The sequence below is a fragment of the Mustelus asterias genome, chromosome 20 (assembly GCF_964213995.1).
Source record: "Mustelus asterias chromosome 20, sMusAst1.hap1.1, whole genome shotgun sequence".
Taxonomy (NCBI): Eukaryota; Metazoa; Chordata; class Chondrichthyes; order Carcharhiniformes; family Triakidae; genus Mustelus; species Mustelus asterias.
In genome coordinates, this window is record NC_135820.1 from 64,296,737 (window position 1) to 64,312,500 (window position 15,764).

General features: G+C 43.6%; 1 protein-coding gene across 3 annotated transcripts in view; it reads left to right on the top strand.

Moving 5' to 3' along the window:
• Positions 1-15,764, top strand: part of LOC144508589 (proto-oncogene tyrosine-protein kinase Src-like) — a 192,272-nt gene that overhangs the window by 85,084 nt on the left and 91,424 nt on the right. For all 3 annotated transcript variants that reach the window (XM_078236707.1, XM_078236708.1, XM_078236706.1), the window contains exon 2: positions 6,740-7,009. In XM_078236707.1, coding sequence (XP_078092833.1) covers positions 6,748-7,009 — 262 coding nt within the window. In that variant the 5' untranslated portion in view covers positions 6,740-6,747. The remainder of the gene's footprint in view (positions 1-6,739; positions 7,010-15,764) is intronic.

Sequence of the window (15,764 nt, forward strand, 5' to 3'; positions counted from 1 at the left end):
GACCCTTGTATCTTTTTCTTGACGGAAGAAGGTGGAAGAGAGAATGTCCGGGGTCAGTGGGGTCCTTGATTGTGCTGGCTGCTTTTCCGAGGCAGTGGGAAGTGTAGACAGAGTCAATGGATGGGAAGCTGGTTTGCATGATGGATTAGGCTATGTTCACAACCCTTTGTAGTTTCTTGCGGTCTTGGTCAGACTAGTAGCTATACCAAGCTGTGACACAGATGCTTTCTATGATACATTGGTGAGAGTCACAGTGAATTTCCTTCGTCTTCTGAGAAAATAGAGATGTTGGTGGGCTTTCTTAACTATAGCGTCGGGACCAGGATAGATTGTTGATGATCTGAACACCTAGAAACCTGAAGCTCTCGACTGTCTCCACTTTATCACTATTGATGTAGACAGGGGCATGTTCTCCACTATGTTTCCTGAAGTCGATGACTATCTCTTTTTGTTTCACTGACATTGACTCCCTCAACAAATACAAGAGCACAAGTAGCAGTGATTTATCACATTACAATCGGAAGCTAACCTATTGATGGAGCTTCACATTGCTGCTACAGTTTGAATCGAAACTCCCCTCTGTTCTCCTTTCGAAAAGCTTGGACAGTAAAAATAGATTCCCAAAATTCACCAATTTGTGTTATTAATATATGTATGTTGTGCAGTGCCCCGGATATGTCACAAATAAACTACATATAATACAAGGTAGTGGTTATATGAGGATAGCAGGTGGAGAATAATATGGCAAGATATGAAGTCGGAAGAATAGATTGATCCCTGGGATGAAAAATTTGTTCTTTGATGAGAGATTGGGTACAACGGTACGGTCTCTGGAGTTCAGAAGAATGAGCGATGATTTAATTGAAACATGTAAGATTCTGAGAGGGCTTGACTGGGTAGATGCTAGATGTTTCACTTGGTTGGAGAGTTCAGAACCAGGGGGTACAGTTGCAGGCTAAGAAGTGAGATGAGTAAAATTGTCTTCACTCTGACAGTTGTGATTTTTGGAATTCTCCAGCCAGAGGGTTGTGGATGCCGGCTTATTCAAGGCTGAATTAGAGAGAGATTTGGGCTCCAAGGGAATTGAGATATGAGAAAAGGGTGGGCAAGTGGAGTTGGGGTCATTGATCAGCCCTGATCCTATTGAAGAGGGGCTAAATGGCCTACTCCTGCCCCTGCTTATTTATTCTGGATTAGGATTATTCTGGATTATTATTGGGACTCCATTTCCAATCTCATAACCACAGAGAATATAATTGTTTTTAATTTATTCATGGGACACGGGTGTTGCAGGCTGGCCAGTATTTATTGCCCATCCCTAGTTGCCTGAGGGCATCTGAGAGTCAACCACATGGCTGTGGGTCTGGAGTCACATGTAGGCCAGACCAGGTAAGGACAGCAGATTTCCTTCCCTAAAGGACATTAATGAACCAGATGGGTTTTTCCGACACTCGACAATGGTTTCATGGTCACCAGTAGGTTCTTAATTCCAGATTTTTTTTTAATGGAATTCAAATTCCATCTGTTGTGGTGGGATTCAAACCCGGGCCCCCAGAACATTAGCTGAGTTTCTGGGATTAATAGTCTAGAGATAATACCACTTGGCCATTGCCTCCCTTGATCTTTTGAATTGCAAGATGTGAAGAAAATAATTTACCATTTGGGGGGGAAAAAAATCTGAACTTATGATGGAAGTCAGGAATTATCAAGTTTTACTTTTCCCTAGTGGAGACACATGAGCAAAAGCAGTGGGTTGTGGTGACAGAATAAATCAATTCTTTTAATCTGTAATGCAGTGAAAGGTTTTTATTGGTATTTTATGGTTTTTATTCCTCAGTCTTTAACATGGCAAGTTGGTCAGCGGTTAAATCAAATTCCATTATGTTATTGGATGGGATTCTGAGAATTTTATGTTGGTGGTTGAATTCCCTAACGACCAACCGTTTCTTTTTTATAAAACTACAGGTCAGTAGTTCTTTTGGAAAAAGGGTCGTGGAAAAAGAATGATTATGTAGACTTTTAATAAATAGTGTGGAAATGGGCCATTGTACCCGAGCTCATCCTTTCCCAATGGATCGAATCTTGCAGTTCTGACATCCTCTTTGTAAATCTTTCCTGCACTCTCTGATATTTCTATATCATAGAAACATAGAAGATAGGAGGAGGCCATTCGGCCCTTCGAGCCTGCTCCACCATTCATCACGATCATGGCTGATCATCCAACTCAATAGCCTAATCTTGCTTTCTCCCCATAACCTTTGATCCCATTCACCCCAAGTGCTTTATCTAGCTGCCTCTTGAATACAAAGAACAAAGAACAGTACAGCACAGGAAACAGGCCCTTCGGCCCTCCAAGCCTCTGCCGCTCCTTGGTCCAACTAGACCAATCGTTTGTATCCCTCCATTCCCAGGCTCCCAATACATTCAATGCTTTGGCATCAACCACTTTCCATGGTAATGAATTCCACAGGCTCACCACTCTTTGGGTGAAGAAATGTTTTCTCATCTCTGTCCTAAATGATCTGCCCTGTATCCTCAGACTGTGATCCCTGGTTCTGGACTCCCCCACCATCGGGAACATCCTTCCTGCATCTATCCTGTCCAGTCCTTTTTTATAATCTCCTCCTCCAAATCACTCACCATCCTGACTTGAAAATATAGTGTCGTTCCTTTGCTGTCACTGGGTCAAAATCCTGGAGCTCCCTCCCTAACAGCAGGAGGTGTACCTACTCAACATGGGCTGCAGCGGTTCAAGAAGGCAGCTTACCACCACCTTCTCGAGGTCAGTTAGGGATGGGCAATGAGTGCTGACATTCTGTAAAATGAATTTTAAAGAAAACAATCATAGCTGTGCACAGTCCTTCCGGCACTGTAAGATTCGATACAAAAACAAAGAACAATACAGCACAGGAACAGGCCCGTCGGCCCTCCAAGCCTGCGCCGCTCCCTGGTCCAAACTAGACCATTCTTTTGTATCCCTCCATTCCCACTCCATTCATGTGGCTATCTAGATAAGTCTTAAACGTTCCCAGTGTGTCCGCCTCCACCACCTTGCCCGGCAGCACATTCAGGCCCCCACCACCCTCTGTGTAAAATACGTCCTTCTGATATCCATGTTGAACCTCGCCCCCCCCCCCTTACCTTGAACCTATGACCCCTCGTGAACGTCACCACCGATGAGTTTAGCACATCAGTTCTAATGAACTGTTAACTTCCACAGATGCTGCCAGACTGGCTGAGTGTCGCCAGCAATTTCTATCTTTACTTCAAATTTCCAGCATCTGCTGTATTATGCAGCTGTATTCATATAATTTCTATACTTATCAATTCTAACCGTCTAGAAATAAACCAGGGGCTTGGTTTGCTTTTTTTCAAAATGCCCTAATGACCAGTGTCGCTACTTTTAGTGATCCTTTTTGTAATCCTCGATCACTTTGGTCCTTCAGCCTGCTAAGATTCATGTCTTCTAAGTAACATATCACCTCCTTATTTTGCTTCCCATATTTTGTACACCACACTTCTCATTGAATAGACTGGGACTTTTTTCTCTGGAGCACAGGAGGCTGAGGGGTGACCTTATAGAGGTCTATAAAATAATGAGAGGCATCTATCAGCTAGATAGTCAATATCTTTTCCCAAAGGTAGAGGGCATAGGTTTAAGGTGAGATGGGAGGGATACAAAAGTGTCCAGAGGGGCAATTATTTCACACAGAGGGTGGTGAGTGTGTGGAACAAGCTGCCAGAGGTAGTAGTAGAGGTGGGTACAATTTTGTCTTTTAAAAAGCATTTAGACAGTTACATGGGTAAGATGGCTATAGAGGGATATGGGCCAAACGCGGGCAATTGGGAATAGCTTAGTGGTTAAAAACAAAGGGCAGCATTGACAAGTTGGGCTGAAGGGTCTGTTTCCATGCTGTAAACCTCTATGACTCTATTTGTCACCATCTTCCTGTCCCAGCACTGATATCTGTGTGCCATGTAATAGGAACTCCTCTTTCCTAGGGCAGCCCTTTGTATTAACTCAGCTGACATGGTGGTCATAGGAAGCACTACAAGGACAGTCTGCAGGCTTCACTTGGGAGTTTTGATATCAACTTTGAGTCCTGGGAGAAGCTTGATCATGATTGCTGTGTCTGGAGTAACCAAAGAAAATATGGTGTGGGGGCACAGTGGTTAGCCCTGCTGCTTCACAGCGCCAGGGTGCCAGGTTCGATCCCGGCTTGGGTCACTGTCTGTGCAGAGTTTGCATGCTCTCCCCATGCCTGCATGGCCTTCCTCGGGGTGCTCCGGTTTCCTCCCAGAGTCTGAAAGACGTGCTGGTTAGGTGCACTGGCCTTGTTAAATTTTCCCTCAGTGTATGTGAACAGGTACCGGAGTGTGGCGACTAGGGGATTTTCACAGTAACTTCATTGCGGTGTTAATGTAAACCTACTTGTGTCACTAGTAAATATACTTAAACTTGAAAAGCAAGTACAAGGCAGATGTGAAAATCCAGAGCCAGTAATTCATCCAAAACTCAACTGACTGGCATCCTGTCTTACTGCCAGGCACAGATTGGCCTTAGCAGCTGCCTACGTACCCACCCACCAAAACTCTACTGGACACCCTCTTAGATGATTAAGGTGACCAACTGTGATTAAATGTATCCCTGGATGCTTCACCGCATGACATGCCCCACGCTCCAGGCATTTATCAGTATTTAGAATCATCCAGTGCCGAAAGAGACCATTCGGCCCATCAAATCTGCACTGATCACAATCACACCCAGGCCCTATTCCCCTAACTCCACATATTTACCCTGCCAATTCCCCAACACTAGGGCCAATTTATCATGGCCAATCAACCTAACCTGCACATCTTTGGACTGTGGGAGGAAACCGGAGCACCCGGAGGAAACCCACGCAGACACAGGGAGAATGTGCAAACTCCACACAGACAGTGACCCAAGCTGGATTCGAACCCGGGTCCCTGGTGCTGTGAGGCAGCAGTGCTAACCATTGTGCCATTGTCTCGCCCCTAACATGATGCACTGCTGACCTATGCCAATTGAATGACATTTGACTGTCAGCCAAAACAGTCTTCTTTTCTCCCCATTTTCATCATTCTCATATCTGGTAAAGAGAAATGTTCAAAGAAAGATTTTTTAAAAACCCCAATCTTTTTTAACGTCCCGATAATTTTCCCCCAGCTGGAGGTTGATCTTCAATTCCTTGAGACAATTGGTCAATCCTGGTGGGTTGACGACCTGATGATGATGAATATGGCCATCTTTACTTCAAAAGACAAACAAGAAAGAATTCGTCTGATCTGTCTCAGTACCAGTGTGAAGGTGTCTTGGGAAATAATCCAGGAAGCTTGAAGTCTCGCTTTTCAGATTGGTTTATATATTCTGATGGATCCCTCAGCAGGAGTTCCTCTTTGTTCCTATCTAGTATCATTTGATTCAACATGGAGTATGACTTATCCCTCTCTTTCTAAATTCCTCACCGTCTGCCTCGGGACTATCTCGTACTCCAGTACCAAGTCGGCAGCACGCTCTTCAGAATCCTTGCTCATCGCTTCGTAATTTTGCTCTGGGTTTGTGTAACTGCCGGCTGAGTTGTCTTAGATCTTTTAAAGTGCCCCGCTTCCTGTGCCTTTTATGCTGGGCTGGGCGAATGTAAATGAAGATTGGCGATGCAGAGTGTGCGAAGAGTGATATGATGAGGTGTGCAGGCTGCAAAGTATAAATTTGACCCTATCCTGATCCAGGATTTAACCTTCAAAATTAAGGTGTTGAACTTGAGCATTGAATTCAAAACTTTAAAAGCTACCTCTTTGAACAAGCTTTTGATCAGATGTCCGAAAATTTCTCAATTATATTTCCTTTGTCCAATTCCACCACCCCTCCATACTCCCATAGTCTTAACTCTCCGCTGACTCTCATTCTTCTCAGCTCTGACGAAGGCTCATCTAAACTCGAAATGTTGGCTCTATTCTCTCTCCACAGATGCTGTCAGACCTGCTGAGATTTTCCAGCATTTTTCTGTTTTTGATTCAGATTCCAGCATCTGCAGTATTTTGCATTTGTCCTAAAATCTTTTATGTGGCTTGGTGTTAAATTTTGTTAGCATATCCGTGATCTGCTTTGGGACATTTTACTATGTTAAAGGCACTATATTAATGCTGGTCATGGTAGTAGTTTAAGAATTGGTGAATCATTCCATTTCCTGTGTGAAAATCTAATGGTTCCTGGTGTAGAAACATTTAGGAACATAGGAATTAGGAGCAGAAGTAGGCAAATTCAACCCTTTGAGCCTGCTCCGCCATTCAATCAAATCATGGCTGATCTCTCCCTGGTCTCAAATCCACCTCCCCACCTGTTCCCCGTATCTCTTTAATCCATTTTTAAAATCAGAAATATATCTATTTCCTACTTCTTGAAACCATTTAGACTCCACCACACTATGGGGGAGTGAGTTCCACAAATTCACCACCCTCTGTGAGAAGTAGTTCCTCCTCACTTCCAATTAAAATCTACCACCTCTCAAACTATACTTATGACCTCTTCTTTTAGAATTACAATATTACAAAGTTTCTTCTATTATTATAACTTTTTAAGTTTTTAATCCTCGCTGTCATTGAAACAGAAATTGTCCATAAGATCAGAGAGAAAGAATAGGGAATTTAATGGTGAGCATTTCTCTTCTTTAAAAAAAACAGTTCTGGTTATAAGTAATTTTGACCTTTTGTTTCATAGGTTTTACAATGGGGAGCAGTAAGAGCAAGCTGAAAGATGCTTCTCTGAAGCCAAAGGCCGGCGAGAACAGCATTCTGTCCAGCACACACAATCTACGTTACGGACTTGATCCAAAGCAAGAATCGCAGACAACTCCCGCAAAGGCTTCAGGCCTGGATAAGAACAGTGCCAATGTTACACCATTTGGAGGAACCACAGAATCGACGCTCTTTGGCGGGGTTATTTCATCAAATGCATCTTCGCCGTCACAACGAACAGGCCAACTGGCAGGTTAGTACAGGGCACTGGAGCTATGGGGTGGTTGTGGGAGAAGGAGAGAGAACGTTTCATACATTAGCAACCCTTAATTAATTTGAAAACATCACAACTACCATTTGCTATAAATTGGGGAGCTTCCCTACCGATAAATGCTCAACCTTTTGAAGCTAATATCCAGCATGTAGTTTTAGCTCAATGTGGATAAGATGTTCTTGGAGGTGGTACTGTGCCAATTCACCCAACTACTAAGAGTTAAATTATGAGGACTGTCAGGAACTGGGCCTGTTGAATATGGATGACTAAAGGGTGCTCTAATTATGGTTTTCAGATGTTTGAAGGATTGATAGGTGGAGGGAAAATATTTTCTCTGGTGGGGCAGCCCAGAACAACGGAGGCTAACCTTAAAACTCGAGTTAGGTCATTCAGGGATGATTTTGGAAAGGATTTCATCACTCAAAGGGTAGGTCAGTTGAAAAGAGAGGTTGACAATTTTTTTGTTCGGGAAAAATATTAAGGGTTCAGGAACCAAGGCAGGTAGATGGAGTTAAAGTACAGATCAACCATAATCTGCCAAAATGGCGGATCAGGTTCAAAGAGGCCCAATGGATTACTCCTAGAACCATTCCTCAAAGTTGCTGCCCTTCAGGCTTTTTTTTATTCATTGTTGGGACATAGACATCGCTGGCTGGTCAGCATTTACTACCCATCCCTAGTTGTCCGAGGGCAGTTGCGAGTCAACCACATAAAGTTAAAGTTTATTTATTCATTACAAGTAGGCTTACATTCACACTGCAATGACGTTATTGTGAAAATCCCTAAGTTGCCACATTCTGGCACCTGTTCGGGTACATTGAGGGAGGATTTAGCATGGCCAATTCACCTAACCTGCACATCTTTTGGACTGTGGGAGGAAACCGGAGCACACGGAGGAAACCCACGCAGATATGGGGAGAATGTGCAAATTCCACACAGATAGTGACCCAAGCCAGGAATCAAACCTGGGTCACTGGCACTGTGAGGCAGCAGTGCTAACCAGTGTGCCACTGTGCCGCCCCCATTACTATGGCTCTGGAGTCACATGTAGGCCAGACGAGGTAAGGATGGCAGATTTCTTTCCCTAAAAAGAAGGAGGGATGTGGAAATGATTGAAAGGGTGCGGAGAAGATTTACAAGGATGTTGCCTGGATTGGTTGGCATGCCTTATGAGGATAGGTTGAGGGAGCTCGGTCTTTTCTCCTTGGAGAGACGAAGGATGAGAGGTGACCTGATAGAGGTGTACAAGATGTTGAGAGGTATAGATCGGGTGGATTCTCGGAGGCTTTTTCCCAGGGCTGAAATGGCTGCTACGAGAGGACACAGGTTTAAGATGCTGGGGAGTAGGTACAGAGGAGATGTCAGGGGTAAGTTTTTCACTCAGAGGATGGTGGGTGAGTGGAATCGGCTGCCGTCAGTGGTGGTGGAGGCAAATTCGATAGGGTCTTTTAAGAGACTTCTGGATGAGTACATGGAACTTAATAGGATTGAGGGTTATAGGTAAGCCTATATATAAGCCTAGGTAGGTAGGGACATGACCGGCGCAACTTGTGGGCCGAAGGGCCTGTTTGTGCTGTATTTTTTCTATGTTCTATGTTCTAAAAACGTTAGTGAACCAGATGGGTTTTTCTGGCAATGATTTCATGGTCATCAGTAGATTTTTAATTCAAGATATTTTTTATTGAATTCAAATTACAATGTATTTCGTTGCTGATTGTGCAGGTAAGAAAAGTAGGTGTACAATGTAATTAATTCCTCATAAATCTCTTGGTGATATTTGGGAGATCTGATGAAGTATGTAAGTGTGAATTTAGAAAGTGTTTAATTGCAAGCGAGGGTGATCTGTACTGAAGTAGCTGCTCTCAGTTGGACGAGCAGTGGTAGCAGCTTTCATACTTTTAGACTCATGAGCGGAAAGGATAGTCAGGTTTGGGGGGTTATGCAGATTTTCATACATGAACCTGGACAGTGGATGCCAGCAGCCTTTTGAATCATGGGATATAACAGCTGGGCCCAATCCTGTCAGTGCCCAATGAACAATTTTCTAGCGATAGGCACTGAATGGTAACCAGGAGTTGGCACCCTGTGTTCTTTTAACCTCTCCCTGCCTTGTGTGGGGCTGTTGAATCTTCCTGTTCCATGCCGCCTTAAAAATATTAATTGACTTGTGATCAACAGTGTACACGTGTCCCCGAATAATTTGTATGCATCATTCCATGTCATAAACTAGCTGGTGTACAAGTTAAAGTCACTTAGTGCCCACTGGCCACCGCAGGGGCTGGGGTGCATTATCGACCCCTTTTAATCCCATTTTAGTTTGATGTTTGAAGTTTCCTTTCTACTTTGCTTCGGGCGCTTCCCTTCTTTTTGGGGACTGCCCCTTTTTGATTTATCCCTCAGTTAATTTGATTTAGTTTAATTGTTTTTGCCGAAAGGATTGACTACAGCTGACGTGTAAAAATTCAGTACCAGTCAGTCGATGCATGTGCTGTGTGGTTACGGATCTCTGCGTGTTTAGCAATTTTGATCCATTTAATTTGCCCTGTAGTATCAAGTGTGAATTTGAAGTGCACAGGATGAAGCACAGCTGAGCAGACGCTGCAGCTTATCTTCATTTAGATGAGCCACAATGGGAAATAACAGGCAGTGGAACCTGAAAAGTAATTTCCCTCCCCCCGTTTCAGTGATATTCTAATATGTCCTGTACAAATGAAGATCTGTTGGAGAGTACTGCGCCCATCAAATTGATTTTGTATTTCAAGAGATGCTTGTCTGTCTGATCGATGACACAATTGTACAGCGATCAATATACAGTGGACACAATCTGCTCCACCGGTAACCTTACTTAATACCTTGAAAGAAAAGGTTTGCTGTCTCGTTGTGCAGTGTTGATATGATTTTCTAGAAATGACTTACCACCAAATATTAAATATCAGGATTGAGTGGCGTGGTTGATTAGCACGCTGTTCTCTCAACTTCTACCATCTAATGAGGTGCAAATCTTCCCTCGTCTGTTGGCTGTCACACTCCTTTTTTCAGGTTTCTAGGTTGACGGGAGGAAAAACGCTCCCAATTTAATACCAGCCGGCTTTGCCGGTTGGTAGCTCTTCCACTTTCAGAGTCGGAAGGTTCAGATCTCACCATGGACTCGAACACGTCATCTACGCTTCAGTGCAGCACGGTGGGAGTGCTGAATCGTCAGGAATAATAGTCTTAGAATGAGAAACAAACCAAGGTCCTGTCTGTTTCTTCTCGGGAATGTAAAGAACTCGGTGTTATCTGGGCACAAAGAAATTGAGTTTTCCCAGCGATTGTCCGTTCCTTAACTTGCAACAATAAAAATAGTGGGTGGAATTTTCTGAAAAAATTCTAAAGTGCCGAGTGAGCGAGAAGACGGGAGAGTTTCAGACACTTTTTTTTTGGGGGGCGAGTTTGAAAATACAATCACGTGGCAAAAGCATGTCATTAATACTTAAATCGCTTTATGCCCTTTCTCGTGTGAAGCCGATTTTCGCCTGTGCCAGTAAGATTGGGGGAGGCGCAAACCTGATTTTTCTCCTCCTCCCCGGTCTTACCACCTCACCGTGGCTCAACGAAAGTCGGCGGGACGAGGTCGTAAGATCGTGCCCAGTGTGTCCGGCTATTCACTCAATCACTGTTTATCAAACCTTCCTATTTGCAAATTGGCTGCTGCATTTTGCCAATTAATAAGAGATGGCACTGCAAAAGTAATCTGTTCGTTGTAAACTGCTCGGAACATCCTGAGGTTATGATGAGATGCTGTTATAAATACCATTATTATTTCCTTTTTAATTCTCCACTGAATTGATCTAATTTGGAAAGAGCAGTCAGTACAGAATATGGAAGTACTGCAGAAAAATGCTGGAAAATCTCAGCAGGTCTGACAGCATCTGTGGAGAGAGAATAGCGCCAATATTTCGAGTCTTGATGACCCTTCATCAGAGCTTGACGGAGGGTCATCGAGACTCGAAACATTGGCTCTACTGTCTCTCCACAGATGCTCTGATGAAGGGTCATCTAGACTCGAAACATTGGCTCTATTCTCTCTCCACAGATGCTGTCAGACCTGCTGAGATTTTCCAGCATTTTTCTGTTTTTGTTTAAGATTCCAGCATCCGCAGTATTTTGTGTTTATGGAAGTACTGCAGTTGTGTAATGGTTGGGATTGAAGCATATTATTGAGGCATAACCCAAAAGCATTAAATCTAACTCATCGTATCCATGACTCAAAACTGGAAGCCATTGTTTGTAGTCGAAATATGTCCTCTAATTCCAGTGCTAGCCCACTGAGCAGAAGAGCGTAAATCTTCACAGCGAAAGAAATGCATGCACAAAATTGGCTTCTGGTGATTAAGCAAACATTTGGCACTGTGATTAGCACCGCTGCCTCATAGCGCCAGGGACCCGGGTTCGCTTCCCGGCTTGGGTCACTGTCTGTGCGGAGTCTGTACCTTCTCCCCGTGTCTGCTTGGGTTTCCTCTGCATGCTTCGGTTTCCTCCCACAGTCTGAAAGACGTGCTGGTTAGGTGCAGTGGCCATGCTAAATTCTCCCTCAGTGTACCCGAACAGGTGCCGAAATGTGACGACTAGGGGGTTTTCACAGTAACTTCACTGCAGTGTTAATGCAAGCCTACTTGTGACGCTAATAAATAAACTTAAAATTTCTTCATATTTTCTCAGCTTGGTCTTTTGGGTGAGGTGCACATTGTTTGCGTATATGCCACCTTCATTTTGTTTGCGTGTGTGCCACCTTCATAGGACACTTGGAAACGCCATTTGGTAATAGCAGGGAAGCACCTTATTTTTGCGCAGAAATAAATTTCAGGACAAAGTTTTAAAATGAATGATGTTGACGGTGTGGGGCTATCAGCCTAATCTGTGATGGAGCACAGTGAACATGCAGGTGCTGAGGATTTCATAGAATCCCTACAGTGCAGAAGGAGACCATTTGGCCCATCGAGCCTGCACCAACAACAATCCCACCCAGGCCCTATCCCCATAACCCATGTATTTACCCTGCTAATCCCCCTGACACTAATTTAACATGGCCAAACAACCTAACCCCACACATCTTTTAATGCAGAGAGAATTAATTTGCAGCTGCTGAGCATGTCATTGAGTTAGTAGATCATCAGCAAATCGGACAAGTAGATTCCATATTGATTTTGCTCTCCTCCCCCGGCTCTGCTGCAGCGTGTTGTGTCTGGGATTTCACATTAGGCTCAGGCGTCTGGAACAGTTTGTTCTTGCTGGGGATTTTGCTTCATTTTATTTTTCTCCCAGTTTAATATTTTCGGCATAAATGTGGCTTTACAGCTCGCATTCGAAATGAGATCCCTACCTCTGCTTAAACATTGCCAGATATAAAGAAATCGGGGGATTGGAAGTAATTGTCAGGGTAGTAACAACAAGGAATGGATTTGAGAATAAATGCACAGATATAGCTTGATACTCCATGGTGGTACAGTGGTTAGCACTGCTGCCTCACAGCACCAGGGACCCAGGTTCAATTCCCGGCTTGGGTCACTGTCTGTGTGGAAGTCTGCACATTCTCCCCGTGTCTGCGTGGGTTTCCTCCGGGTGATCCGATTTCCTCCCACAGTCTGAAAGTCATGCTGGTTAGGTGCATTGGCCAAGCTAAATTCTTCCTCGGTGTACCCGAACAGGTGCCGGAGTGTGGCGACTAGGGGATTTTCACAGTAAATGTAAATCTACTTGTGACTAATAAATAAACTTAATTTCGCATTTATTACTTAACTGTTTCTATAAAAATGGGCACCTGAAAATAAGTATTTGATGGACATCTGTGTCTCAGTAATGAACGGAAACAGTGGAGTAAGTCATCCACTGTGATGAGTGCTTGTAATTACACTGTATGAAAAAGTAGGCTGCATTGGGATACCTTTGAACTTGTATAATGTTTGAAATGATACTTGAAACTTATACATCTTACGTGCTAAGTGTAATTTTACAAAATGTAAATTAAATTACTCCCAATCCCCCGATCAAAGCATTGGCTTTGTAACTTTAAGAATGAAGTTAAAAAGCTGTTTAAAAGCACAACAGGAAAGGGCAAGAAGCACAAGTCCCACAGGGCAATTTTCCAAAAATGTCCTCCCGGTGGTCAACGTCACCCCCAAGAATAAACACCCTGAATTTGGAAATTGGACTGCCATTTCCCAATTGAAATAAGTCAGCAGAGGCCGGTATCCCTTCACCGGGTTCCCTTTTATTTGCAAACTCTATTTAAGCTCATAGAGTGTTTACAGTTTCCAAGTCAGCATCCGGAGTGCCAGGAGACTTGCCACTCCCAGTTATATATACAAAAAAGGCACCCTAGTTGGACAAGCAATAAAGAGCTCAATCAAGGAGTTCATATTCTAAGATCCAACCTCAATGGCCACATTGAAGTCATTCCACAAATCAGTCCCCATCCCCATGCCTCACGGGTGGCACAGTGGTTAGCACGGGTGGCACGGTGGCACAGTGGTTAGCACTGCTGCCTCACAGCGCCAGTGATCCAGTCTGTGCGGAGTCTGCACATTCTCCCTGTGTCTGTGTGGGTTTCCTCCAGGTTCTCCGGTTTCCTCCCACAGTCTGAAAGACGTGCTGGTTCGGTGCATTGGCCGTGCTAAATTCTCCCTCAAGTGTACCCAAGCAGGCGCCGGAATGTGGCGACTAGGGGATTTTCACAGTAACTTTATTACAGTGTGAATATAAGCCTACTTGTGACTAATAAATTAACTTTAACTTCAGCTTTTCGCGCACAACCAACATTTATTAGCAATGACTAGACTGGAAAATCATGGGGGAGTGTGCTGGGTGGGGGTGGTTGTATACCCAGATTCCTGAAATTCCTGCTGGGTGAAGTGCTTCAGCCAATAACACCTTCATGTCATGGCAAGTTTTCCGATGTCAGTGCTTGTCTTCTTTTCTGAAAGTTCCCATGATTTCAGTGAAAGGAGAAATGGATGACCTGTGCGACAGGCAGGCAAGCCACTTCTCCAGAATGGTGCCTAAATTCCGAATTTCTCTTTTTTTCCGTGATTTTGGGTCCCTGTGCAACTATCTCCTAATTTGGCTCAAATTTTGTTTGATGACGCACACGTGATGTGTCTCGAGTTACTTTACTGCAAGGCACTGTGCGAGGTGTTGTGATAAGAATTCTGAGCAAGAAAGACTTGCATCCAATCGTGAGCTGCTTTTGATGATCACCGGACATCTTAAAGTACTTTACAACCAAAGAAGCATGCGATTGAGGTACTGAGATGTAGCCATTGTTATAATGTAGGAGAGGGAGGCAGCCAATTTGTACACAGCAAGCTGTCACAAGTAACAATGTGATGATCTGTAGTGTCGATTGAGGAATAAATATTTGAATTTGATTTGATTTATTATTGTCACATGTATTAGTATACAGTGAAAAGTATTGTTTCTTGCGCGCTATACAGACAAAACATACCGTTCATAGAGAAGGAAAGGAGAGAGTGCAGAATGTAGTGTTACAGTCATAGCTAGGGTGTAGAGAAAGATCAACTTAATGCGAGGTAGGTCCATTCAAAAGTCTGACAGCAGCAGGGAAGAAGCTGTTCTTGAGTTGATTGGTACGTAACCTCAGACTTTTGTATCTTTTTCCCAAAGGAAGAAGGTGGAAAAGAAAATGTCCAGGGTGCGTGGGGTCCTTAATTATGCTGGCTGCTTTGCCGACGCAGCGGGTTGGCTCAAGCTCCAGGGGACTCTTTGAAATACTGGTATGGGAAGTTCTACATCCATGTGAGAGAGGGGACAGGACCTTGGTTTGATGTCCTACGTCACTCCGTCAATGCTGCTCTAGAGTATTAGCCTCGGTTTTTCAATTTAAGTCCTGGGTTCTTGGGTCTTGAACCCACGCCTTCTGACTCAGAAGACCAAATGCTGCCAACTGAGACATTGCTGTGCAATATTTCTGAATCTTTTTCATTAGAAGTCTTAAATGTCCCTTTTTTTAATAAGCAAACTGTGGATTATCCACAATCTTCAGTGAAATGGTGTAAAGTAAAATCGCTGAAGAAAAGATTTGCTGTTGGGAAGCTTTTGTCTTTTAACATTCTGGCCCCAAGCAAGTTAAGCATCCAGAATACGTGTCAATCACTCGGTAATGAAAAAAGAACGGGGGGATAGAGTGTGAAAGTAAGCTAGCGGGGAACATTAAAACTGACAGTAAATGTTTCTATAGTTATGTAAAGAGAAAAGGATTGACAAAAACAAATGTAGGCTCCTTACCTTCAGAAAGAGGGGAACTCATAACAGGGAGCAAAGAAATAGCTGAGGAACTAAATTCATACTCCGCGTCTGTCTTCACAAAGGAAGATGTGAATAATGTACTGGAAGTTCTGGGAAACACAAGTTTCAGTGAGGAACTGAAGGAAATCGGTATTAGTAGAGAAATGGTTTTGGGGAAATTAATGCGATTGAAGGCAGATAAATCTCCAGGGCCTAATAATCTTCATCCCAGAGCACTTAAGGAAGTGACCATAGAAATAGTAGACCTATTGGTGGTGATCTTCCAAAATTCATTGGACTCTGGAATGGTTATTACAGATTGGAGGGTAGCTAACATAGGTCTGCTTTTCAAAAAAAGAGGTAGAGAGAAAACAGGAAACTATAGACCAGTGAGCCTAATGCTGATTAGCAGACAGGAAGCAGAGTTGGAATAAATGGGTCTTTTTCCAAT